At 52.9% G+C, this 25963-nt stretch overlaps 12 protein-coding genes across 12 annotated transcripts; 4 read left to right on the forward strand and 8 right to left on the reverse strand.

Moving 5' to 3' along the window:
* Positions 1 to 320: 320 nt before the first annotated feature.
* On the reverse strand, positions 321 to 1385 carry LTS14_003647 (uncharacterized protein; the record flags this gene model as incomplete). Its single annotated transcript, XM_064836350.1, has 2 exons — positions 321 to 1228; positions 1286 to 1385. The coding sequence occupies 2 exons, from the start codon at positions 1383 to 1385 to the stop codon at positions 321 to 323; spliced, it is 1008 nt and encodes a 335-aa protein (XP_064695741.1).
* Positions 1386 to 2039: 654 nt separating this feature from the next.
* LTS14_003648 (uncharacterized protein) lies at positions 2040 to 4044 on the reverse strand (the record flags this gene model as incomplete). Its single annotated transcript, XM_064836351.1, has 3 exons — positions 2040 to 2502; positions 2556 to 3827; positions 3881 to 4044. 3 exons carry the CDS (start codon positions 4042 to 4044, stop codon positions 2040 to 2042), a joined length of 1899 nt encoding a protein of 632 aa, XP_064695742.1.
* A 2303-nt stretch (positions 4045 to 6347) lies between these two features.
* On the reverse strand, positions 6348 to 7874 carry LTS14_003649 (uncharacterized protein; the record flags this gene model as incomplete). The annotated part of the gene is made up of 3 exons (XM_064836352.1): positions 6348 to 7489; positions 7562 to 7733; positions 7809 to 7874. 3 exons carry the CDS (start codon positions 7872 to 7874, stop codon positions 6348 to 6350), a joined length of 1380 nt encoding a protein of 459 aa, XP_064695743.1.
* A 332-nt stretch (positions 7875 to 8206) lies between these two features.
* On the reverse strand, positions 8207 to 9835 carry LTS14_003650 (uncharacterized protein; the record flags this gene model as incomplete). Its single annotated transcript, XM_064836353.1, has 2 exons — positions 8207 to 9736; positions 9785 to 9835. The coding sequence occupies 2 exons, from the start codon at positions 9833 to 9835 to the stop codon at positions 8207 to 8209; spliced, it is 1581 nt and encodes a 526-aa protein (XP_064695744.1).
* A 125-nt stretch (positions 9836 to 9960) lies between these two features.
* MEF1 (Elongation factor G, mitochondrial) lies at positions 9961 to 12348 on the forward strand (the record flags this gene model as incomplete). Its single annotated transcript, XM_064836354.1, has 1 exon — positions 9961 to 12348. One exon carries the CDS (start codon positions 9961 to 9963, stop codon positions 12346 to 12348), a length of 2388 nt encoding a protein of 795 aa, XP_064695745.1.
* Positions 12349 to 12648: 300 nt separating this feature from the next.
* On the forward strand, positions 12649 to 14149 carry LTS14_003652 (uncharacterized protein; the record flags this gene model as incomplete). Its single annotated transcript, XM_064836355.1, has 4 exons — positions 12649 to 12783; positions 12975 to 13175; positions 13238 to 13755; positions 13810 to 14149. The coding sequence occupies 4 exons, from the start codon at positions 12649 to 12651 to the stop codon at positions 14147 to 14149; spliced, it is 1194 nt and encodes a 397-aa protein (XP_064695746.1).
* Positions 14150 to 14257: 108 nt separating this feature from the next.
* Positions 14258 to 15680, reverse strand: LTS14_003653 (uncharacterized protein; the record flags this gene model as incomplete). Its single annotated transcript, XM_064836356.1, has 4 exons — positions 14258 to 15124; positions 15182 to 15373; positions 15423 to 15524; positions 15579 to 15680. The coding sequence occupies 4 exons, from the start codon at positions 15678 to 15680 to the stop codon at positions 14258 to 14260; spliced, it is 1263 nt and encodes a 420-aa protein (XP_064695747.1).
* Positions 15681 to 16644: 964 nt separating this feature from the next.
* Positions 16645 to 18347, forward strand: LTS14_003654 (uncharacterized protein; the record flags this gene model as incomplete). Its single annotated transcript, XM_064836357.1, has 4 exons — positions 16645 to 16828; positions 16882 to 17632; positions 17687 to 18095; positions 18150 to 18347. 4 exons carry the CDS (start codon positions 16645 to 16647, stop codon positions 18345 to 18347), a joined length of 1542 nt encoding a protein of 513 aa, XP_064695748.1.
* A 108-nt stretch (positions 18348 to 18455) lies between these two features.
* On the reverse strand, positions 18456 to 20341 carry LTS14_003655 (uncharacterized protein; the record flags this gene model as incomplete). Its single annotated transcript, XM_064836358.1, has 3 exons — positions 18456 to 19696; positions 19742 to 20158; positions 20206 to 20341. The coding sequence occupies 3 exons, from the start codon at positions 20339 to 20341 to the stop codon at positions 18456 to 18458; spliced, it is 1794 nt and encodes a 597-aa protein (XP_064695749.1).
* Positions 20342 to 21174: 833 nt separating this feature from the next.
* On the reverse strand, positions 21175 to 22897 carry LTS14_003656 (uncharacterized protein; the record flags this gene model as incomplete). Its single annotated transcript, XM_064836359.1, has 2 exons — positions 21175 to 22718; positions 22771 to 22897. The coding sequence occupies 2 exons, from the start codon at positions 22895 to 22897 to the stop codon at positions 21175 to 21177; spliced, it is 1671 nt and encodes a 556-aa protein (XP_064695750.1).
* A 402-nt stretch (positions 22898 to 23299) lies between these two features.
* GPI17 (GPI transamidase component) lies at positions 23300 to 24511 on the forward strand (the record flags this gene model as incomplete). Its single annotated transcript, XM_064836360.1, has 2 exons — positions 23300 to 24176; positions 24225 to 24511. 2 exons carry the CDS (start codon positions 23300 to 23302, stop codon positions 24509 to 24511), a joined length of 1164 nt encoding a protein of 387 aa, XP_064695751.1.
* A 207-nt stretch (positions 24512 to 24718) lies between these two features.
* On the reverse strand, positions 24719 to 25666 carry LTS14_003658 (uncharacterized protein; the record flags this gene model as incomplete). Its single annotated transcript, XM_064836361.1, has 4 exons — positions 24719 to 25066; positions 25119 to 25448; positions 25498 to 25574; positions 25624 to 25666. 4 exons carry the CDS (start codon positions 25664 to 25666, stop codon positions 24719 to 24721), a joined length of 798 nt encoding a protein of 265 aa, XP_064695752.1.
* Positions 25667 to 25963: the final 297 nt, after the last annotated feature.

Below are 25963 nucleotides of genomic sequence, written 5' to 3' on the forward strand. Positions count from 1 at the left end.
GGCGACACTGGGTAATGATGGGAGGGTGCTTAATCACGGATGACTGTGGGCGATAGTGTTGGCGTTGGTGTCGGGGTCCGTACGACGGGTAATACTGGGTAATGATGGGAACATGCTTGATGAGGGTCTTGTTGGCGTTGGTGTTGGCGGTTTGTGTCAAGTGAGGGCTATGAGAGACTTGCTGCCCCCTGGGATCCACACATAACATTGCTTGTCCTTAAACAATGCGTACATTAATCATGTACACCAATCCACACACTACTAAGGGGTATCTCTGTCGCATCAATAACTTGCACAAATGAAAGACAGGCACACCCCTCTCACTGCCCGACAAGCTCATCCATAATGAACGTCCACTCCTCTTCCGTAACCTTCGCCACACTCAACCTCGACTGCCGAAACAACTGCATACCAGCCAACTTCCCATCCTTGAACTCCTGCAACTTCTTCAAGCTCACCGGAGCATCAAGCTTAGATCGAAATTGCACGCCGACAACGACCCATTTCTGTCGTTGCTCCTTCTTCCCCTCCTCCACATACCCATACGCTCCCGGATCCTCAGTCGTAACATCCCACTCCGCCTCACTCACCACCTCCATCGTGCCCACGATCCCGGGACTCCTCCCAGCTTTCCCACCCGAAGCATAGAAGAAAGCCAGATCGCCTTTCCGCATCGCCCGCATATGATTAGCCGCAACATGATTCCTCACACCATCCCACAACTCCGGCCTCGCATCCGGCTTCGTGACAGTATTCTCACGTAAGTCGTCGATGGTGAATTTCGTGTTGATCTGTGTGCCGTCATGGGCCGTCTCAAGACGATCCTCCTGTTCGGCCTTCATGAGCCAGTAGTTCTTGGTGCCTGCCTTCGCTTCGTGACTCTGGGCTGTCTTTGACGTGGTAAGAGATGGCTCACCTTTCACTCCCTTCTTCTCAGCTCCCGCCGCCGTAGGCCCGGTAGTAGCAGCGGCATCATCTAGCAATTCGTCCTCGAGCTGTTGCTCCGCTGCTTCTTCCAGGACGGTAGCTTTGGTCGTCTCACCGCCCTTTGGTGGACGGCCGCGCTTACGAGGAGCAGCCTTTGACTCCTCCTCTACTGCTCCCGTAGCTGGTTCTGGCTTCGACGGCGCATCCTCAGTCTTCTTTGCTTTTGGGGCGCCTTTGGCACGCTTGGGAGCTGGTTCGGCCGTCTTCTTGGGCGCGGCGCGCTTCTTGGTTGCTAAGGGAGCTGTATAGCTTGTCAGACTGGCATCTTAGCAGCTTGCCAACTCATATTCCGACTCACGAGCTGAGGTAGCAGCAGGAGCAGCAGTAGTCCGCTTAGGTCGACCAGACGCCGCTGTCTCTGCTGCCGGAGCTTTTGGTGTGCCTTTCTTGGGCGGCATATTTGGCTGTATTGTTGGTATAGTCCTTACGAAGTCGCCTGAGAATAGTCGCAGAGTTGCAAGACTTGTAGAGAACAGGGCAGAGTCGCGGCGCATAGTCGACGCGCCGGGCTATTGATAGGAGAGCTCGGACCACATGCGCTGTACATTGCGCACCAATTAGAGAGGGCCTCGATGCGTCCTGAGAGACACAGTAATATACAGTAGTATGACGATAATACCTGTCCAGCCATGATAGCTTGAACAGTTGCTTTGGGCGATGGCTCCAGGCGATGGTCGCGTAGCATGGTCACAACGACTGTACTCACCTGGTCGAGGGTTTAGACATCGACCACTTCAGAGGGGAATACAGGAGCAGACGTGTTGACAGCCAGAGTACGACTGAGTAGAGGCATGGGCATGATATGATGTGATATCGTCTTATATAGTAGGTATATGATATGTACAAAATCCGCTCCAGCATGGATATTCTATCGAGGTCATCGGCCATAGCACGAATGTCAAAACATTACGAGATTCTCCTTCCATCTATCCTGCCTATCCTTCTTTCTGTACACGGCATTGCTCTGGTATAAGGTAAAAAAGAAATAACGGAAAATCTAAGCGTGAACGCTCAAAGTGCATGCAAAGAAGCCAACCCATCATCAAGACTATCTAAGCCCTAAACGCGAACCCAGGACGACCAGTCGGTCGACCATTTTGAGGTCCACCTGGGGGACCAGGGAAAGGTCGGCCCTTGATGTTCGTCGCCACGGCAGTCGCGGCGGTGCTAGGACCAGTGACAGTCGTCGACGCGAAGCCATACCCGCTTGAGCTAGGCGCGACAGTCGTGGTTGCCGCAACGACTGACGAGTCGCCGTTGTAACCGGCGGTGACGTAAAACTTGGCCTCTGCCGTCTGAAGAGCGGCGAAGGACGAATAAGCGCCCAGGTTGGCGAGGGAAGAGGCGGCGGAGCTCTTGGCGGCAGGCGAGAAAGCACTGTCGCTGTAGTCTTGCGCGGCGAAAGCCTTGTTCATTGGGTCGGCGTAGTCGATGGCGCTGCTGTAGCCTAGATCTTGGAGGTAGGTCACGTTGAAGGCGTCCATCATTGTGTGGTCTTCGTGGATGAGGTTGTGGCTGTGACAGGTTAGTACTAGCAATGCGAAATGAGTATGGTTTGGTTGACTCACCAATGGAACATATACACGCCGTTCTCGGGACCGAAGTAAGCGAGCACGCGAACGGTCTCACCAGGCTCCAGGAGAACGACGTCCTTCAAACCAGCAGCTTCATAAGGAAGGACACCACGCGAACCACCAGTACGGCTGACGACTTGCAAGTTCACCAAGTGCACGTGGACAGGGTGGACCGCGGGACCGCCGGTGTGGTGGAGCTCCCAAAGCTGAACGGTACCCTGAGGAGGACGAGCAAGGATACGGTTGTTGACATCGTTAAAGTCGACGCCGTTGATAGTCCATGTGCTCTCGCCACCCATCTGGAAGTTGAATGTATGGTCGACAACGGTCCTCTGCGCAGGCCACTGAATGTTGCCGTTCAAGACTGACGGTACATCACCATTGTTGCTGTTATCAGAGACGGAGTTGCCGACGACAAACTTCATAAGCTTGTTCGTGTTGGCATACTCCTGGATCTGCTGCTGTTGGTTGTTGTTGCCCAGGGTGATGTTCTGGCCAGCATACTTGCTAAAGTCGAACACGACTTCGTAGCGCTCGCCCATGGATATCAAGACATCGCTAGTAGACACGGGGCTACCAAAGAGACCTGAGTCGGAACCAATGACTTGGAATGGAATCCAGTTGCCACTGTTGTCGGCGAAGTAGACGTCGTACATACGGGAGAGGGACATGTCGAAGAGTCTGAAGCGGTACTTGCGTGGCTCGACGGACATGTATGGCCATGGCTGACCATTGACTTCCAGAATATCGCCGAAGAAGTTGATTGGGTTGCCGTTGGGCGATGCGAGGTCACCGTTCGACTGGTACTTCTTGTCGGCCAATGTCAATGGCACATCGTACTTTCCTGATGGTAGCCCGAGAACGTCCTCCGCTGAGTCGGTAATGATGTAGACACCCGCCTGGCCATAGTACGCATCCGAAGCAGTATGCCCGTATGCGTGATCGTGGTACCAGATCGGTCGAGCTGTCTCCGAGTTGGGGTAGTAGTAGTCCTTCCATTGGCCAACCTGTACCTCATCGCTCGCCCATCCGTCCCACACGGAGTGTGTGTATGAGCCGTGAAGATGGACTGCTGCTGATACGTCGCCCTTGTTCAAGTATCTGATGATCGTCTCTGTCCCTCTTGGGATCAGATATGTTGGTCCTGGTGCTGTGCCATTGTAGCCTGTCATGTGCGCCGGTCCTAGGTTAGGGTAGACCTGTTTTGTGAAAGGCTCGACAGTCGATGTGTAAAATTGGACTGATCGTCCATTGAATGTCTCAGTGCTGCATACAATGATCAGTATAGCTCAATCGGGTGGCCAAGCTGCTCGTCATACAACTCTGGCACCGCTACCGCAGGTATGGGCAGTGGATTCTGGAACATGTAGTTGTATGCTGGACTGCCGGCCGACTGCCCTTGTCCCCTCCATTGTCCGGGTTGTGCAGCTACACCAGCAGCGGCAGCCAGGCCGAGTGCCAGTATGTTCGAAGTAAAAGCCATTCCAATGTATGCCAAGAAGAAGATGTCACTGGGTGGATGTCACTGAAAAGAAATGTTTGGCCAGAGCCTGAACGAGTGTAGGGCGATCGCCGGAGAATAGTGATATGCAGGAGTGAAGATGCAGGCAGTACGAAGAAGCAGGTGTACGGCGTGGTGTATAAGTCAAATGTCAACGTCGTGAAACAACGCGCGCTGGAGTGTGAGACTTCAGGACGCTTTGGGATGGACTCGCGACTTGGCCAAGTGCCTCACATATAACGAGCAAGGACAGTGGCGTTGGCATTGTGCGCAGCCCATGCACCAAGCATCAGCGCTTGCCGCATGTTACTCAATCGCTTATCTCCCACCGTCGACCAGGGCTGTGACGGCAGATCCGGTTGATGAAAACTAGTGAACAGAGTCGGTGTCTGACACGGCGTAGATCCGTGCTAGATGCAGAGTCGATGCTCAAAACGAGCAAGTGGCGACAAGGCATGTCTCGCTTAAGCCGCTTCATGCAGCACCGCCCCTGTTTTCCTGTCAGGTCCCAAAACTCAAGGGGGCGCAAGGGGAATATTTTCGGACGCCGGTCCAGGGCTGCATGATCTGCAGGGGTCTGAGCTGCATGAGCAGGATCTATCCTTCGGAGATCTTGCATGTTGACGTGATGATCTGCTCTATTCGAGTTCATCAAGCGAATTGATAGTTTGATGGGCTGCTTCCTCGGGCATTTACTTGTGCTTGCATGATGCTTGACAGAATACTCATGGTATGGCGGGTCGTAGTCGCTCGACCGAAGGCCCGATACCATGAAAAGGCGCCGAGGAGACCCTCATGCTGTCCAATTGTGTCACGACGGCTGCCGTTAATTTACCAATAACTGCCAAGATGGAGCGCTACCACGCGATACGGTTGAAGTGGCGCAAGCCAACAATCACTTGATGTGGGCTGGACTGCCGTGTCTCCTTCACGAGTCACGACACATGCGCGTGATGTCTGTGACGGTGGTGAGACGAATGCTCGTATCATCGCGCTGGTCGGTGAGCGTGAGATGGCTGGAGCGAGAGATACCAATAGTGTCGTGAACAAGTGTGATACAGTGCCAATTGTCGGAAGATGCTCCAGCTCCACAGAACGTAAGTGTCGGAAATACGCTAAAAGTGAGCAAGGATGCTGCTACAGATCAAAAGTCTATTACGCTGCGTCTGCATCTCACCAGCATTGGCGTTCTCGACTCTCCACATGGAACCACAAACATGAGAACGGTGCTCTGCGACGGAAGCGGACGATGTTGATCCCGTTGCGCGACAGTACCGAGCAAACACATCTGCTACAGTCGTGATACCGATCACATATACGGCTGCTACATCAAGTCCAACACGAGCCTCCAAGAGTTCCAGTATATTTCCAGACAACTACCAAGTCCCAAGTCCTTGGCCTCTTGTCAGCGTCAACACGTGAGAGGTAAGATTCGCCTGCCCCAGCCTCATGGCATCAGGAGCACAGTAGTGGAAAGCGGTGGCTTGCGCGACAGCAGTGTCTTAGACATGGCCAGACCGGTGCTGCCGTGCGGTCCGATATGTATCTTGCACTTCTCGCCTGTACGGCATATCACGAACAACTGTTCCGTCTCATTGCTGACGGTCCATCTTCTGTCCCTTTGATGATGAGCATACTCGTCGTCACGACTCACAAACACCCACCTTTCCGAGCACATGCGGCACATTCGATCCGAAGGCAAAGCTCTCAATGCCCAGCAGATTGATATTCTCCGGCCTTGCATAGTGTTTAAATGCTTGATCCGCGAAGATCTACTACTCCATGCAGCGACAAGTCAAGTTGCTGAAGCAAGAGTCGATGATGCTGTGGAGCATTCGAAAGACTCCGAGCGGTTCTTTCATGCCACGTTGTCATGATGCACGAATGCTTGAGTTGATATGTCTGAGTCTATATGCTGGGACTCGGCAGGAAAGTGGAGTATGAAGATGGGCAGGGCTGAGGATTTGCGACGGGCGGAAGTCTATTGGCATGTGGCAACTGGCAAGCATTATGCGCCTCATCATATGTAGCATATGCTTGCTCTATGTATTCCCGATTGTGCATAAGCCGGCATGCATATCTTACAAGCGGCAAGCATGCTGGTGTGTGTGGAATTCCATCTTGGTTGGTGGAACAGGTACCATGTACCTCAAAGCTGCCGACTCTTTCCTGGTGGACAAACGCGGCTCGTCATGTGACCAACTGGTTGTAGCCAACACACAGTCAAGACATGGAAGTTGATGGCTTGTGTGCGCGATGTAAGTCACCATTCATATCGACCCGTCTCAAACCTCACGATCCGACCGCCAGACAACCAACCTCTGATCAAACCCCCCACTAAGAAGCACTTCTTCTCCTTCAACCATACCTCCCCAAATGCATCTGACCTTACTCCCCTCCTCATGCCCCCCCTCCCTCAGCACCCTCACCACCTTCCCCGAACTCGCCTCAATCCCCCTCACAGCGCCATCATCCCCATTAACCCACACCCCACTGCCATTAGGCCGCCACGCCACAGCAGGAGTACTATACGCCGTCTGCGGCGCCATAGTTGTGCAATGGATCTGTATAGCCGCTGCCTCTCGATCCGCTATGGCGAGTTCGCGGCGGGCTTGCGAGGCTTGGGTGTCGGGTACTGGTGTTTCGTCTAGTAGCGATGTTCGGACGGGCGCTGCTTGCTCGGATGAGGACGCGAAGGGAGGTACCAGGAGTCGTACGAGCAGTAGTTTCATGTGAGGGACACTTGATGTTCCTACGGCGAGTAAGGTGGGATCTGTAGGGCAGAGTGCCATGGCTGATGGTGTGAAAGCTACCCATGCGTTGGAGTGAGGGGCTAGATTTTGTTTACCCAGGAGTCGAGGTGAGGTCTCAGTGCTGTAGTAGTAGATGAGGTTCGAGTCTGTCCTTGTGACCAGTAAGATCAGTTGTAAGCTCTCTGGATGCCGCATCAAGACCATCGCCTCAGGTTTCGTTGGTAAGGTGATAGTAGCAACAGGATCATTAAGTATGAACTTCCCCTGCTCGTCGACAGAAGGCCAATAAAGCACAACCTTACAATCCCATCCCGCAGTCGCTAGCAAAGGTCCCGCGGCATCATTTTCAAGCATTGCAATCTTGACAATATACTTCGTATGATCACGTCTCCGCTCAATCGACCTCCCATCCAGCCCACTAACCAACAGCTGCCCAGACATGGAGGCCGTAAGCAAGAACTTCTCCCTGTAGACCAGGGTCGACAGTATAGGCGAGTCCTGCAATCCAGACAGAGAAGCTCTTAAAGCCTTCGTCCGTGCATTCAGAACATGTAGACGTCGATCCGCCGTACTCACAAGCAATGTCGCACCATAAGCTTCCGTATCGTACGCCGCTACACTGAGGACATTCGAGCTCGTCGGGAGACTCCTCACTACTTCCGCCTTCTCAGGACCTACATGGCCATACAAAATCAGCACTATAAAAATCATCTCAAAGCACAACACCAAAACCCTCTCCAACTCACCACCCTCAACCCACCCCCTCGCCCCACCCCCCTCAACCCCCAACTTCTCAAACCTCGCACTAAGATCAAACGTCTTCTTCTCCTCCAACAGCACCTCAAGGGTCAGATCCCCTTTCTCAACCATCCCAGCATCGGGCGGAAGACCCGCTTCGGCGATGAAGGCATCGTATGTCTATAACAAAATAAGCTATGAGATTAGCATACATTCTCAGCGAGAGCTAGGGGATTTGAGAGATATGCTACGGACTTCATCATAGTTGCTCGATTTGAGAAAGCGGGCTACGATGATAGCGGGGGAGTCGGTAGCTGGCATCGTGGAGTGATGGCGTGAAGTCGAACCTGAGTTGGAAAGGATCGAGCTTGACGAGAAAGGCAAGCACGCAGAGTGGCGAATAAGCGGGCGCCAAGGATTTCGACGTAAAGGACAAACTGGACACACAACTGCTCCATCACAACCGGTAACATACATGCATAAGACGGGCAGTCTAGATTTAAAGGAACGACAGCAGATGGGCATCGATGGAGGGTTCAAGAGGAGGTTGATACCGCTTTTGGAGCAGCCTTAGATTGCCGCCTACCAAGCCTACACAAACGATTCAACGGCTAAAGAAACCCATACGGTAACCACCGCGACCCTCCACCCATTCAATCCCAATACTTCACCACCCCATTAAGATCGCCTGTGACAACCTTACTCGTCTCCCTCGGATGCCACGCACACGCCACAACAGCGGCCCCATCTGTTCCCGCCTTAATCTTATGCCACAACTTCAGCGTCTTAAAATCCCACATACACAAAAACCCAGCACTATCCCCACTCGCCACGATCCCGCCATCAGGCGAAACGGTAATGTCCACCGCATAACCCGCCGTATTATGCCCGCGAAACTCCTTCTTCCGATTCGCGCGGATCTTCTCCCCGGTATTGTAGACTTTGATCGTGTTATCGGCGCTCTGCATCAGGACGGCGGGTTTGGTTGGGTGGGGGGCGGATTTGACGAGGGGGAACATGCCCGGGTCTGAAATCAGTTTGATGGGGACGGGGATGTTGTATTCCCATGCTCTCAAACTCTTGTCGTCGGAGGTGGTGATGAAGCGGCGGTTTTCGTCGCAGAAGGTGATGGTGTTGATGGGGCCGAGGTGGTGATCGTATTCCTGCACTGGGTTTTTCTTCTCCCCGTCACTCGGTAGCCGGGTATCGAATTGGACGATCTTGTTGTCGTGCATGCCTGCCAGGAACTCCTTACCGCTCGGGTCTTCGGGGTGCCAGCGCACGACGTGTGGGGTGACGCCTGTGCTGTACCGGCCGAGGCAGGAACCTGTCTCGGTATCCCAGACTTTCATCTGACGATCATAGGAGGCGGAGAGGAATTTTGTTCCGTCGGGCGTGAAGTCGATGTCGATGACGGATTTGGTGTGGCCGGAGTAAGTGCGGAGGTGTTCGCGGGCGTGGTAGGAATCCCAAAGTTTCACTTTGCCGTCGGCTGCCGCACTGAGCAAAAGATGACCGGAGCGAGGGAAGAAGCGGAGAGCTGTCAGGGCTCGGTCGTGGGCGGACTTTCCGGCGGAAGTCTGATAGGTATGGATTAGTTTCTTCGGATGGTAGCACTTCAGACTGAGCGAGTCGAAGTCGGACGTCAGATCCACATCCAGATCTTGCGGAACGTGCATATATGATCGGCCTTGGTAGTCGTATTGTTGTGAGCCCTCGAAAGTGCTCGTTTCCTTCTCCGCGCTCACTTCCTCGTAGGCTGTCCCTGCTAGGGCGCCCTTGGCTGGTACGGGGACGATGGCATCTTCTTCATACACGACTTCCTCCCCACTCTCGTCGCCTGAGATCTCCACTTCCTCGCCACTGTCGCTATCGACTATCTTCTCCTCATATTTTGCCCAAGGACCTTTGTATGCGCCGCTGCCGTATAGGACGCTGCTGTCGCCTTTCACTTCCCGTTTGCGCTTTTTGCCTGCCGACTGCTGACTTTGGACGTCGCGGTGGAGAGATCGGAAGCTGGCTTCGCTTATGGCGACTTCTTGCGCAAACCCAGCGGGCACCTTTCCCTTCGTGCTTGTCTTGTCGGAGGGAAGAGCTTGTACGAGTCGGCCAGCCAGAGGAGTATTTGCCCCGTTTCGACTGGTGGGTACGAGAGACATAATGAGTGCGTATCCTTCTTGTGTCTATCAGTATGCGCTCGGCGGGTCAGTCAGAAGTATCTGCGGACTTACATGCGGGAGGTGGAGAAAGTGGAGGATTGAAAGGTGGGCGATATAATACATCTCAAGCATGCATGACTCGTGCCTCGAATGCGGCGATCATCCCCGAATAATTATTTGGAGGGGATGGACATGTCATTCACTTCCATTCAGATTCGCTCACGCGTCACTCATTTGGTATAGCCATCATGCGCTCAACGGCCGTCGCTCGTCTGGCATTGCGCAATGTTGCTACCAGACAATGTAGCAGTAGAACGTTCATCACAGCAGGCATAGCCGGTCAAAACCATCAAAGAATACCACGACGACAAGCGCAATGGCAAAGTATACCACAACGACGATGGCAATCCGGCACAGCCCAAGCAGTGCTCGAGACAGCAATGCAAGATCCCTCCGCACTAACCCAAGACACAATCGTCGACAACCTCAACCCGGAAGAAGCACAACGACTATCACGTGTACGAAATATCGGTATCGCCGCCCACATCGACTCCGGTAAAACAACAGCGACGGAACGAGTATTGTTCTACACTGGACGAATCAAGGATATCCACGAAGTGCGAGGGCGGGATGCTGTGGGCGCCAAGATGGACAGTATGGACCTGGAGAGGGAGAAGGGCATCACCATCCAGTCTGCGGCGACATTCTGTGACTGGATCAAGAAGCAGCCGGATTCTGTGACGGGTGAGATGAAGGACGAGAAGTACCATATCAACCTCATTGACACGCCCGGACATATCGACTTTACGATCGAGGTGGAGAGGGCGCTGAGAGTGCTAGATGGCGCGGTCATGATCTTGTGTGCCGTTTCTGGTGTGCAGTCGCAGACGGTGACTGTCGATAGGCAGATGAGACGGTACAACATCCCTCGCATTTCCTTCGTGAACAAGATGGATCGTGCGGGCGCGAATCCTTGGAAAGCCGTGGATGGGATCAGTCAGAAGCTACGCATACCGGCTGCTGCTGTACAGATACCGATTGGTGTCGAGGATGGGTTCCAAGGAGTGGTAGACTTGATTAGGATGAAAGCGCTGTTCTCAGAAGGAGCAAGAGGTGAAATCATACGAGAGGATGAGGTGCCTGCGGATCTGCGGGAGTTTGCTCAGGAGAAGAGGAGGTTGTTGATTGAGTCGTTGGCGGACGTGGATGAGGAGATCGCGAATGCTTTCCTTGAGGAGCGAACACCAAGCCCACTGGAGATCAAGGCGGCGATCCGACGAGCAACCATTGGCTTGAAGTTCACACCCGTCCTCATGGGTTCAGCTCTAGCAGACAAGAGTGTACAGCCCATGCTCGACGCAGTAGTCGACTACCTCCCGAATCCATCCGAAGTAGAGAACCTCGCCCTCGACCGCCGACGAGCCGAAGCACCCGTCAAGCTTGTCTCCTACAACAGCCTCCCCTTCGTCGGTCTAGCCTTCAAGCTCGAAGAAAGCAATTTCGGACAACTAACATATATCCGCGTCTACCAAGGCCAGCTGAAAAAGGGCTCTTATGTAACCAACGCCCGAACAGGCCAAAAAGTCAAGATTCCTAGAATCGTGAGAATGCACAGTAACGAGATGGAAGACGTCCAGGAAATTGGTGCTGGAGAAATCTGCGCCGTTTTTGGCGTCGACTGCGCTTCCGGAGATACTTTCGCCGAGGGAGGCCTAGGCTACACCATGACCTCCATGTATGTCCCCGACGCCGTAATAAGCCTCTCCATCCGCCCCAAACAAACCAAAGACACCCCCAATTTCAGCAAAGCCATCGCACGTTTCCAGCGCGAAGACCCAACCTTCCGCGTCCACGTCGACACCGAGAGCGGCGAGAGCATCATCTCCGGCATGGGCGAACTCCACCTCTCCATCTACGTCGAGCGCATGCGCCGCGAATACAACGTCGAAGTCCTGACCGGCCAACCCCAGGTAGCCTACCGCGAAACGATCCAACAACCCGTCAACTTCGACCACCTCCTCAAGAAACAAACCGGCGGCTCCGGCGACTACGCCCGCGTAGTAGGCTACCTCGAACCCACGGGTACACTAGGCGAGAACAAGTTCGAACAACAGATCGTCGGCGGCACGATCTCGGAAAAATACCTCCTAGCCTGCGAAAAGGGATTCCAACAAAGCTGTATCAATGGTCCTATGCTAGGCCACCGAGTCCTAGGAGCGAGCATGGTTGTCAACGACGGCGCAACCCACATGACGGACTCCTCCGAAATGGCCTTCAAAAACGCCACCCAACAAGCCTTCCGCAAAGCCTTCATGGCCGCCGGCCCCCAAGTCCTCGAACCCCTCATGAAAACCGTGATAACAGCCCCCAACGAATTCCAAGGAAATATCGTCGGCTTACTGAATAAACGCAACGCGGTGATCAATGATACCGAGGTTGGGCCGGAGGAATTTACACTTTATGCTGATTGTAGTCTGAATAGTATGTTTGGGTTTTCGTCGCAGTTGAGGGCGAGTAGTCAGGGGAAGGGGGAGTTTTCGATGGAGTTTTCGCATTATGCGCCTGCGCCGCCGCAGTTGCAGAGGGAGCTTGTGGCGAAGTTTGAGAAGGAACGGGCGGAGAAGAATAAGAAGTGAGTGGTTGAGGTGTTTGGAAGGGAGCTTGGGTATGGCGGATTTGATTTGAGATGTTCGTTAGACAGGTGGGTGAACTTTCATGCATTTCTTGCGAAGCATTGCGCAGGCGCTGGAAGGTCTACGGGACGTGGCGTTGTGGTGGAGGTCCTATAAGGTTGTGCATATGTACAGATCTCAGCTCGGAGGAAGGGGAGGGGTTGTGTAGTATAGAGTAGACTCTTCCGCCTATTGTACTTATATCAGAGCATTTGTTTGCAGCAGTTCACCACCGTCCAATACGTGCCGATTCGACATCGAACTATGGGTGGTTTGATTCCTGGGCCGAGGTCGTTGCTTCATGTCGAGGCTTCGACTTCAGATAAGAATGTCCGAAACCCCGGCAAGTATGATGCTATGGCCATCAATCCAATGTTGGATCGATTGGCTTGTACAGGTGTATGTTGCCACATAGTGTGCTTGATTTAAGATCGATTGCCGAAAAGTGAAAGGCTGTCAATCATGGCGCCACCGCGTAATGGCAACGAGTATGCGATCAATACCATAGTAGACCATCGATACCTCGAGAGGATCTCCAGCTAATCGTCGAGTAGATATACTGTACGTCTCCTCACCGCGGTTCTGCGTAGGCTGAAGCGGATCGACTGATTCGAGGTCCGCCGCAGGACTTTAGGGACCTCGTCGCCCTCGAAACACTTGACGAAAACACATATCGAAGCATCGCGCTTGCCTTCGGTCCTGCGGAAGGCGAGAGGACATATGGCGGACATGTCTATATGCAGGCCGCTTACGCGGCTAGCAAGACTGTACCCAAAGGCCAGGTCTTGCATGTATGATCACTTGCATCCCTTCGCCGAGTGGCGATGTTAAAGTTCCTAACTCGGCTGTACAGAACATCACAGGCTGGTTCCTGCTTCCAGGCAAAGCCAGCGAGCGCTTCACTTACCATGTCCGCGAGCTGAGGACAGGAGGATACAGTACCCGTGCCGTCGACGCCACGCAGGAATCTGATCCCGGAGTATCATTCAGCTGTATTTGCTCATTCAAAAAAGCTGAGAAGCCCGAGCAGCCGAATCTGGATATACGACAGCATTTAGACCTGGAGAAGGAGTACGCTACCGTACTGAACGGCAAGAAGTCTCCGGAGCACGAAGAGATGCCCGGTGTGGATGCCCCGTGGTACTGGGACTTCACAGGCCGTAACAATGGCTACACTGATCCTTTCCCCGGTCTCGAGTTGCGGAAAGTGGATATGAATGCTTACAATAAGAACAAGCCTTCCCATGGTCTAGAGCACAGGAACCTGAAAATGTACTCTGTACGAGGGGCGATGCCGAGCGTAGAGCAGGACCCGAACATGCATATCTGCGCACATCTTTATGCTAGTGATCGCAACTCGTTATTCGTGATGTGAGTCAAATATCCTCGTCAATGGCTCCGTACCACAGGCTGATGGCAGAACAGATCGAACCACTTAGGCGTAGGAAATGCCTACTCCCAGATGGGCTCACTCTCGCACAATGTCATCTTCCACGCTGATGCCAGTGAACTGAATACGCTTGACTCGGCCACGAATCAGCCTCGATGGTTCTGCCAGGAGTCCTGGACAGGTGGCGCAAGGCAAGGCCGGGGGATTCATCATAGTCGGTTATGGCGAGACGATGGACTTCATCTTGCTACTACGCTGCAGGATGGTATGATAAGGTTGACTGTGCCTGGTAAAGAGGGTAAGGTTGGTTACTCGCCTGAAGCTATGGGGAGGAGGATGGAGGAGTTTATAACGAAGGAGAAGGGGAAGCTGTAGGAATGACAAGCTCGTGCGACCTTAGGAGATGTGCTTGTAGACTTAGAAGCTAGCAATGACGGAATAAATAGTAGTAGTCAGTTATCGCTACGCTACCCTATGTACCACTCACTTCGGCGGCAGAATCCTACCTCTGCACTCGCCGAACCCCAACGCCACACCATTCCCTCCTCCACACCATCCCTCAAGGATGATCTCATCGCCATCTTCCAAGTAGCCGTCCTGATACTTGCCACTGCCCTCTGGCAGAACGTCCGTCTTCGTCCTCTCAGCTTCATACAAACATCCCAGCTCCACCTTCTCACCCTTCCCGTTTCTGCCAGCACCGCTAATAGTACCTGTACCAATGAGATCACCGGTCTGCATACCACATCCACTTGCTGCATGATGTGTGAGCTGCTGGTAAGGCGTCCAATACAGATACTTCAGGTTGCTGGTCCCCAACACGCTCTCCTTGCCGTTCCGGACCAGCCTGATCCTAAGCTTGATGTCCAATGCACCATCTCTCGGTGATGGCCACTTCAAGTGCTCAAACGGTGCGGGGTCCTGCTGAGTGTTCGGCTCACAAGCAAATGGCTCTAGAGCCTCCATCGGGACGATCCAATTGCTGATTGATGTCCCAAATCCTTTGGAATGGAAAGGCCCCAGCGGCCTCATTTCAAACAACTGATGATCTCGAGCAGACCAATCGTTAAGCATCACGAAGCCGAAGATATGCTCTCGAGAATCTGCTATGGACATCGTCTCACCATAGGGGATTGGCTGAGAGACGTAGTACCCCATTTCTAGCTCGAAGTCGAGTTTGCGTGTTGGACCGTACTCTGGCTGGCTATCGACGCCGGCGGCGAAGTAGACATTCTTTGGTCGAGGTATATCATGCGGCGTAGGCAGAAGCGAGGAGACGCGGGAATTGTAGACACTGGGAGCGTACCACCAGTTCTTTGCTATGGCTGAAGAGGTCATCTCGCCGGAGCACTGCAGATCTTGTTAGTCAGGCGTCGATCAGTACCATGAGAATGAGGAGGTACATACATTCTGGCAGTGCTCGAGCGATGTGTAGAAGTCGGAAAATCCAGTCGACTTCATTGGCAAGTGGTTCGTCACATCCTTGAGCTCGACAAGGCACGAAGAGGGTATCTTGCCGGCTTTCAGATCGTCTTGAATTTGCTCGCGGACCGTTCTCCTCGTTGGCCATGGCAATGAAGCGAAGGAGTTCAGGGCTGGCTATACTAGGCTGTCAGTCACGAACCTGATGAAGATTTGATCGCCATACTTCGGAGAAGATCTGCTGCAAGATGAAATTGTGTCCAGACTCGATATTGAACAAGTTGCCATTCTTAGCATACTTGGCGAGTTCGATCACATGTTGCCCAATCTACAATAGAAGTCAGACTACATTTCAGGCCGATAACACCTCTCGATTGCATACAGCTACAGCACATCTGGGCTTCGGCTCGGATGCGGTCGAGATCACTCCGTAGGGTAGATTACTAAGTGTGTAGGGGGGCTGGTCTAGTACTGGAGTGGCCATGATTAGTCGTGTACAGTGGCAACGACGGCAGTTGGCTGGAATCGTTTGTCATTTCAGGAACAGCAGTGTCGTTGGAGTTGCTCACGCCGGAGAATGTTCGGTGAAGGTGGAGCCGAATGTTCAGTAGGAAGAGAAACCGCACCATCAACGAGGACTAGCATACACGACTTGACTGTATCGAACACGAGTCGTTGTGACGGCTGACAGAATGGTCTGCCCTCGAGTGTCTGGACGGCTCGGTCACATAGCTTCTCTACACTCTTACCGACCTATCCCGAAGCAGAATACGTACTTGCACATCATGTGTCATTTCTTCGTTTACAAGCACACGTTGCCAGTACTCCTGCATTGATATGCTGGCATCGAAACCGGAACATTGTGGCAATGGCTCTAGGCACTTGGACTGGATCCTGCAACCTCAAATTCGAACCATATTGGCCTGGATTCATGATGCAGAATCTGGTGAAGTTATCGTCATGTTGACGTATGGCGTGTCAAGGCCACCATCCTATCAGCTGCTTCAACTTGCTCGAAGTTTCGCCAATGCACGCAATACCAGCCTGACCATCATCAATCTATCAGCGTTGAATGGTAGAGAGAAGTGAATATGTTTGCAATCTGGCTAGCCCTTCGCCTGGGTAAAAGTGGGCCGAGTCTCGATCCCCGCAAACGTGGAGCTGCCAAACCGGGACGACAATTCGCAGCTCCACAGTCCACACGACATCAACTGCCGATGCGTGTCATATGCGCCGCCACGAACAGCTCCAGCCGCTCAAGCCTATCTAACAATGGTAGACACTTCCCACCTCCCCACATACATCGTGGCGCGGACGGCATTGTAGGGTGGAGTATATGCCGGATGTGTTCACGATGCTCATATGTATGATTGATCTGCCTTTCTTCATCTACGGTAAGTCCAGGTGAGCCTCTCTCGATCCTTTCAACCTCAACTTGCCATCTCAACATGGCTGTCGTTCAAGATGAAGCTGGCGAGGCTGGCGTTGTCCAGGCAGTAAAACTCCTGAGGACATACTGGTATCTTGCTCTACCTCTTGTACTGGTTCTACGCTTTTTCTACTATAAGCTCGCTTCGCCATTAAGGAATTATCCTGGACCCTTCCTCGCCTCTGGCAGTCGAGCGTGGAAAGGTAAGATGACTCATATGTCTCTCAGTCACATGCCATCGAGCTGACGGGTTCAGTCATCTCCACATGGCGAGGCAAGACAGAGACAGACCACATCAAGATCCACGAGCAGTACGGTCCGATTGTGCGGATAGCACCAAACGAGCTCTCCTTCTCCTCGCCAAGTGCCGCGCGAGAGATTCTAGCAGCCGGGAAAGGCTTCCACAAGACCGACTTCTACGGCGTGTTCCCACCACCCGAGAACCCAGATATATTCACAGAAACTCGCGAAGCGGTGCATTCGGTTAAGAAGCGATATGCCAGCAACCCATACAGCATGGCGACCATGCAACAGAACAGCCAGTATATCGAAGAGACGGAAAGGCAGTTCAGAGCAAAGCTTGATACCATGACCCAGACTCCAGATCAATTCTGTGATCTAGGAGACTATCTGCATTATTATGCCTTCGACGTTTTAGGCGAGATCGCATTCTCAAAGAAGTTTGGTTTTATCGAGGCAGGGTATGACCTTGAGAAGGCTATCAAAACTATCGATGATATGCAATGGTATGATGGCATCGTTGGTCAGATACCGGAGTGGGACTTTGCATTCAGGCGCAACCCAGTGTGGAAGTTCGTGCCGTGGTTGAACTCTGGAAACTTCCTGATCACTCGCATGGCTTTGAGCGAGATGGCAGACAGGAAGAAGCTGGGTAGTAAAGAGCTGGACAACAGGAAAGATCTTATGAGTCAGCTGTTCGCTGCGCACGAGAAGGCACCCGAGACTTTCAAAGAGGGCGATGTGTTCGCGGTTGCCCACGGTGCTATGTAAGAATTCCATGCTGGTGACTTTGCTGTTTGACGCGCTGACACGCCTCGCAGCTTCGCCGGGTCCGACTCCACAGCCTCGACCATGCAATCCTTCTGCCACCACGTTCTCCGTGAACCAGTAATTTACCGCAAAATCAATAAGGAGATTGACGATGCGACGACAGAGGGCAAGCTTTCAGAGATGCCACAATGGAATGAGGTCCAAGCCCTGCCATACTTTCAAGCCTGCCTAAAAGAAGCTATGCGGGTACGACCAGCTGTTGGCCTAAATATCACGCGACATGTCCCACCAGAGGGTGCAGACATCGATGGCAAGCGCTTCCCAGGCGGCACGCGCGTAGCTCTAAATGCGTGGGTGTTGCATCGTAATGCTGAAGTGTTCGGTGCGGATCCCAAACTCTTCAGGCCTGAACGATGGCTTGAAGGCGATGCCAAGACCATGGACCGCTATCTCTTTACAGTAAGTGCTCTCCATCAGCTAATGTCGGCCACGCTCTGCTGACCATACCGCTAGTTCGGTGGAGGAAGCCATCTTTGCATTGGTAAGAATCTGGCACTGCTTGAGATGAACAAGACTCTGCCTCTTCTCTTCCGCGATTTCGAGTTTGAGCTTTTGAAGCCGCACGAGGATCTGAAGTACCACTCGACATTCTTCGTTGTGCAGTCGGGTCTTGAAGTCCGAATATCCAGGCGCAACAGGAAGGCGCAATAGCTGCAGTCTTAGCGTTGGCATAGCTCATTGTGTGTAATGAGTATCGCACATTATCCGCGTCATCATATGATTCCAGTCTTGTTGGGATACTCGGCTTACATGCCGCTATCAGGGCTCGCCATGCTCAGGACAACGCCTGACCACCCACTTCTCCCATGCCTTGCGTTTAAAATTCGGTATAGTGTAGCCATCGACGCCTACTGTCGTGCCGTCATCGTCCAGATCCTCGGATGAGTCGTGATGACCCTTACCATTACAGTTGCACCAAGGCGCTGAACCTGGTGTGTCCGGTGAGTTGAGTGGCGGGAAGTCCATGTCATTCGCTTCTCGACCATGCTCGTCGTCCGAGTCCTCTTCGCTGTCCGTAACATCCTCATCATCACTATTGTTTCCAGCGGCGCCAGTATGGATATGGCCAGAGCCATGCATCGTTCCGGGTGATTCGTCGTCTTCGCTTGCCTCGCTATCGCTTTCCCCTGGCGGCGGATCGTCTGGCACTTCTGCTCCTGCAGCCAGCCATAACTCGTCAAAGTGGCGTGCATAGCCTATTCTCCTCAGACTAACCCACTCAAGCCTATACATCGACTCTCGTAACGCAGCGAGCACATCTTTCCACATACTGCCATCCTTCAGCAGTACATCCCGAAGTCGAAGACCCTTTAGTCGCTCTTTGTGCCGCAGTGCTAGATCCACGATCTCCTCTGCATCAAGCTTCCAGCCTTGCACACCAAATGCCACTAGTTTGTCCCAGGTCACGTTGTGAAACACATCTTCCAGTCGAAGACTCAGCGGCCGATGTGATGGGAAGCCAACATGCACTGCTTGCATATTGACGGCTGTCGTGAAGACAGTCCTGAAAAGTTCCGAGAGCTCGCTCATTTTCTGATCGAGATCAGTGCCGTCGTCAAAATGCAGTGTCAAACAGGTCAGTCGCGCAGCTAGCGTTGGCAAGGAGTGCGGACTGTGAGTCGCGAGGAATTCTGCGCTCTGAGGACTAAGCATAGGGGATGAAAATCGTGACCACGGCACGTTCGAATGCAAGAGCGCTGCACCGATGGTCTGTGAGCCGTGAGAACACGCTGGCGCCCACTCGAGATCCACGAAACGTCTCAACTCCTCATGTTGCCGGATGTACTGCAATAAGGCCCGATCTTCAGCGTCGCTAACCCGCAGCAATTGTACGAACTGTAGCGATGTGAAGCTAGCAATAGCCTTCTTCAGCACTCGTGCGTCTCGATGGCTGCTGATAATCTGCTGCTGCTCCTTTACCTTCTGCCGAAGACTACTGAGATCGAATGCGAGTGAGCCATCCTCCGTGCCTGGTCGGGCAAGACGGATACTACCAGAAGCTGCGAATCATTAGTACTGCACAAGCCTCATATTGTTTGACGTACGGTTCCTGTAGAAGTACGGCAGAAGATAGCTGAACTTCTTCACGAGCCGTGCTAGATGGGGCCAGCTTGACAGCTGCTCAAGCTTCGCCAGACCTCTCTCAGAGAATCGTGCAGTGACTCGAGTGTATAGAAGGGGAGCGCCGACGTCTGCAAACAGTCTGCAGCCGCATCTGAAGTTGCCGATGTCTTTGATGGACCCACGAGTCGAGTCCAGAGGCCGATCGAAGCTTTCTACAGATAAGAACAGTCTCCGGTCTATGGGGACTGTCTTGTCAGGGTCGGGCTCGATTTGATCCAGAATCAGTCGCAGAAGCTCACTCGACAGGCGGAGGATTGGTGGGCCACTCATGGTTCCATTTCTGTTAGTGTCGCCTCGCTGCTGGACGGCCAAGTATTTGCGCTCGTGCATCCCATAATCTGTTCTCGAGCTAGCGACGTACGTCATGCGTTGCTATAAAATATACCTTGTACGTAGGTGTTCTCTAGGCTGAATAGGTAGTAGAGGCGATCGGCGTGGCAAGCAGCAGAGAGAAGGACGAGATACCAGACCAAACTGTCCTTACAGTACCCCTCTGTAAGCTCGGCGTCATCGCCGACCATCGTGGCCGCATTCTTGCAGAACCATAGTCATGCAGAAGCAGTGCGCTGGTGCAGCCACGAAAAGACGGCCAGAAGTGCCTCCTGGCCAATTAACAGCCTGGCGACCCACACCTTAGCTGGTCCCGTGATCACCTAGTCCTGCGCATGCCCGTGTATTATTTTTCGGGACGGAGCGGTGGCAAGGCACGATGTATCCCCGAGGCGGCTCGCGGAAACTCAGTAGTAATAGCGAGGAACAGCCATCCAAATCCTGGGTATGAGTTCTGCGAAAACGATGCAGTGTGCGTTGGCAATCAATGCAGGTTGAGCAAATCGGGTGAGGCGGCGTAGTCGCGATGCTCGAGTAGGCGTTTGACGTGCAGCATGCCTTGTTAGCTTCTTACCACCAATATGTTCGTCGCACAAATTGCTGTGAGGTGCCGCGACACTCAAATTGCCAGCGGCTTTTTTTTGTCTCGGTTGACGCTGCCGGGCTCTCCAGGTCTAGGTCTGACATTCGTACAAGTGTGAAAGGAGAACAAGACATGCTTGTAGACGAGACTGCTGGAAACTCACGAGACTCGCTAAATTCAAAAGGTGCGGCGACGACATACCCTTATGACCTACAACGAATGGTACAAAGGCTCGGAACCCTATATTACGAATGCGTGCAACGCCTCTTACCAAGCCGTGTTTCTTCCTTCGGAAAGACGAAGCACTCCTACCATTACCCACGCTATGAAAGACCGCACTCATGGCTAGCGAATCACTGCAGTGTAGCTGTTGCGTAACACTATTGCGGCCCAAGATACTGATCTATCAATACATCTACTCCTTTCTTCTCGATGTATGATCTACAACTTCATGCCCAACGCCTTATGCACTTTCAAAGCCTGGCGAATGCTCAAATCAAGCATGATCTCTTCACTACCGCCAGGTATAGCATAAGCTCGCACATCCCTGTACAGCCTCTCCACCTTGGCACCTTGACCACCTCTGCTGTAGCTCAGACCGCCGAAGATCTGACTAGCTTCCCGAGCACAAAATTCAAATGTGACGGTAGCTTGTGCCTTCAAGCCAGCAATAGCGCCTCCAAGTTTCAGCATGGCTTCCATGTCAGACATCTTCTGGCATTGGTAGACTAGGCTCTCATGCCATGTATAGGATGCCTCGATCTGTCTTGCCATGTGAGCGAGCTTGAGACGAATGACGGCGTGGTTGATGAGCTTCTGGCCGAAAGTGCGTCGCTTGTGAGCATACTTCATGCTCTCTTCGTAGCAGACCCTGCTGAAGCGGAGGCATTGGATGATGATGCCAATGCGCTCGTGGTTGAAATTCGTCATTAGTACCTTGAATCCCTGGTTCTCCTTGCCAATAAGGTTCTCTACGGGAACCTTGACGTCCTCAAAGGTGATATAAGTTGTGCCGGACGACCAGACGCCCTGGCAGTCCATACGGCGTGTGCTGACACCACCCATACTGCGCTCAATGAGTAGCACAGAGACACCGTTCATGCCCTCTTTCCCAGTCCGGACGGCAGTTGTGAAGTATTCACACCATATGCCATTGGTGATCCACTTCTTCTCGCCGTTGACGATGTAGTGCTTACCATCTTCAGTCAGCTTGGCCTCGCATGTCAAGTTCGCGACGTCTGAGCCGGCATCGGGCTCTGTAATGGCAAGACAGATACGCTTGTTACCGGAGAGGATGTCCGGTACGATACGGTCGACGAGAGCTTTCTTGCCATGCTTCACCAAAGGAGGGCACCCGATGCCGAAGCCACCGATCAGGTTCCATACAAAGCCGCCAGATCCAGACCGAGAAAGCTCGTCGGTGAGAAGCATCTCGTGAAACAGATCCCACTGCTCCGGTGCCACCGTCTTGACAGTCCTACCTCCGGCGAGCTTCTTCGGGTATGGGTGGATGCCAAGCAGTCCTGCCAGGTAGCCTCTTTCTCCCATAGCCTTGTATATGCTGTCTGGGACCTTCTTTGCCTCATCCCATTCGGTAACGTTTGGCATTACCTCTTCCTCCATCCACTGCCGTACCTCGTCACGAAGAGCAGCATGCGACTGGTCGAAGTAGGGCGTGTGGTAGCTCTGATACCAGGATGGATCGGCGTAAGGAATCATGTCTCCATATGCATCCATCGCCTCAGCTTCCTCTTCAGCCGCGGGACCAGGCATAGGTGCAACTGTGCCCGACTCTGCCGAGGGTACCACTCTCTCTTTCTTCTCCTCTGGGGGAGGTGTAGCTGGTGGCGAAGGTGGTGCAGCTGTCTTCGCCTTGCTGTCTAGCGAGCCGACCTGGAGCTGCTTCTGGTACTTCTTGAGGATAGACTCGTTGTGGTACTTCCAGAACTGCTTGCTCGCATCTTTTCCTGCTACTCGTTGGAGGACTGTAGGCTGTTAGTGCGGCATGCAGGCATTGCATTGGTATCTGATACGTACTCTTCTTGCCACCCGGGTGTTCTTCTTGGAACTTTGTAAGATCGTACACATCCTCATCAACAATGATATACAGATTGTCAGGCTTGTTATGCGAGGCGACCTCGCCAGAAGTGAAAGACTTGGACATGATGCTGATGATAGAAGAGGACTAGGAGATGATGTTGGTGACGAGGGGAGGATACTGATACGTCGATGAAGAGGAAGGGTAGACCACGAACCACGGGACCTGCGAGGTCTAGGTCTAGTCAATGGTCACGTTGCCCATGATCACAGCACTCGCCTCGGCACTGACATGTGAATGCTGACCTTCAGCCTCAAGCCGACTGCATGTGAATCCTGCAAGATGATGGGTCATCCGCAGACCTGTGCGCAGAGCCGCATTGATTTGAGCAGCGGAGTTTTATCCACAGCCAGAAGTCGTGGTCTGTCACTGTGATCTGGCTTACACGCATGCAATGAATATTGACATCAGCTGAGGGCACATTGATATGGAACCGTAACTTCAGCAATCTCGTTCCCTACTGTCATCATGGCAGAGATGAGGAGCCCTGCTGGCTCTGCCAAGACCGATGCCATGCCCTCACCTCCAGCAGATCCGCCAGAGGGGCAATGGACACGCCGCTGGATCATCTTGTCCTTCTGGGCCATCATCGTCTGCTTCGGCCTTCCACATTGGCTGATGACAACTTCGACATACCGTGCGAGCCTTCCGCTGGATGCTATGAATTCATGGGCCCGAGAAGACCAGATCTGCGGAACCACGGATGCTTTAGCTCTGCAAGAGAGCAGAGACAATTCAAAGGCCTTCAAGTACTCTTCGACTTATCATCTGACCTTCTCGCTCTTCACACCGGCCGCTATACCATCGGATTGGGACATTGATCAAGCGCTGGCCCAGTATATCCGACCTTTGATTAGAGCGCTGTCGAATGTCAGCGATTTCACGGTTGAGACACAAGTACAACTGCATGCGTCTTTCTCTCCATCTATCGCTGGCCCTCAATTCGATCATTCTAATAGGGAATGGCAGCTGCAGAAGTCTGATCTTCGTGGCTTCATTAACGCAGCTGAGTGGCCGTTGAGTCCGAGCATCGGAGCAGGGCCGACCATTAACTTTGTTCTCTACGTACCCACAGAAGGGCAAAAACCACTAGTCATAGCTGAAGCGAATCGAGCCACGAGCTGGCTTATACCTCAATGGGGCGGTGTTGCTATCCTCAATACCTTGGCAAAGCAGTCGACCAAGCTCACTGCTGCCGAGCTGGAGTTGGCGATGCTTACATTTACGGAGCAACTTGCGACTTTAATCGGTCTTCCTTCTAATTCTGGCTCTCTAGACGAGCAAGTCCTGCGACTGAAGCAGAACCGAGCGGTCTCACTCATCAGATCCACATCTTCGACCTTGGGTGCGCTTTCTCGTCTGACTTTGAAGCTTACCGCCATTGCTATACCAGATACCGTGGCGCACGCTGTCCAAGAGACCCTGTCACGGCTCGAACAAGCCTGCGATGCTTTCCGAAGCGATGATTGGGACAGTGCTCTCCAACATGCAAGGATAGGCAATGATGAGATCGAGACGGCATTCTTCGAGCCTTCCATGGTTGGGCAGGTGTACTTTCCAGATGAACACAAAGTGGCTGTATATGTGCCACTATTGGGCCCAATGGCAGTTCCACTTATCATGGCTGCTATCAAGGAGATCCGGACTTGGAGGCAGAGGAGAAAGGCTAAGACTACCTAAACAGTGATATGATACGACAATATCATCGTCTTACGATGGTCTATGCTACGGTAATGACTGGCTGCCACTAGCGCTCTGGTCTTGTGGCATCAAATCGCTTTGCCAACAGCTCACTGAGCTCCATTCGAATCTCAGCAGAAGCTGAAGATGAAAGGCTATCGTGCCACTCTCCAGGTACTCAGCTCTGTGCGAGACAGCTGGAAATGATCAAGCCTTACCCATGTGGGCACCGCCACTGCAATGGAAGGTCTGGCCTGTCATCCATTTCGCCTCTGGACTGGCAATGAGTGCTGCCAAACCAGCAATGTCGTCTGGGTAACCTGGCCGACCAAGAGGTGCGGTGCCAGAGATTGTCTTGTCAATCTCTTCTTCACTCATTTGGTCACCACCAGGAAAGTAGTCTTTCGCGGCCTCTGTATACATATCGGTCTTAATGCCTCCGGGAGCAATACAGTTGACGGTGATATTGCGTTTGCCGAAGTCCCAGGCTAGGCACTTGACCATTCCAGTTATGGCTGCCTTGCTTGCGGCATAGATCGCGTGGCGAGGCAGGCCCTATGAAGATCATTAGCGGTAGCTTGACTCAAGGGTCAGGTGGCATCCTTACCGAGACTGCAGAAATCGAAGACATCAGGATCAATCTTCCATCATTGCTCAGATGTTCGTACGCCTGCTGTGCTACGAGAAACTGGCCACGGACGTTGATGGCGAAGACCTTGTCGAAAGCTTCGACAGTGACCTTGTCCACCTCGTCAAAGTGCTCAATACCGCTGTTCGAATAGACGATATCGATCTTGCCAAACTCTTTCTTTGCATCTTCGAACAAGTGCTTGATATCTTCGGCCTTCGAGACGTCTCCTTTGACGCAAACGGCGCGCACGCCACACGAGCGTGCTGTTTCAGCAATGTGCTCTGCTGCGTCGGCCGAGGAGTGGTACTGGGAATGTCAGGCTGCAAGCGACTTGGCGGTTGGGGAAGGAACTCACGTTAATCACGACATCCGCGCCATGGCTGGCATACTTCAAGACGATGGCGGCGCCCATACCTCGACCAGAGCCGGTCTCTTGAAGGTCATCAGTCCTTGACCTCCGATCGGGATGGTACCAGCATACCAAGCGCAACTTTGCCCACTAGGGGTTTGGCATCGGTAGACATGATGGATGGCTTTTTGATCGGATTTCACCGTTGCTTGGATTCCTTCACGCTTTGTTGGCCATTCTACGAATCGGCGATAAGTACAAGCTATATATCTTTGAAGGCAGCATTTCGAAGGCTCTATTTCGCTCCACAACATATTTCCGCAAAGCCCGAGCGCAACCCATGGCTAACGTAATTTGAGTCAGGATTCGCTCACCATGCGGTGTTGCTGTGATACTCACTTGCTTGAGCAAACGGGCTTTCGACGAGAACGAAGCGCGAGGCAGTGACACAAGCTGAATGTACGCTTTTGGG

The sequence above is a fragment of the Recurvomyces mirabilis genome (genome assembly GCF_035927965.1).
Source record: "Recurvomyces mirabilis strain CCFEE 5264 chromosome Unknown scaffold_8, whole genome shotgun sequence".
Lineage (NCBI taxonomy): Eukaryota > Fungi > Ascomycota > Dothideomycetes > Mycosphaerellales > Teratosphaeriaceae > Recurvomyces > Recurvomyces mirabilis.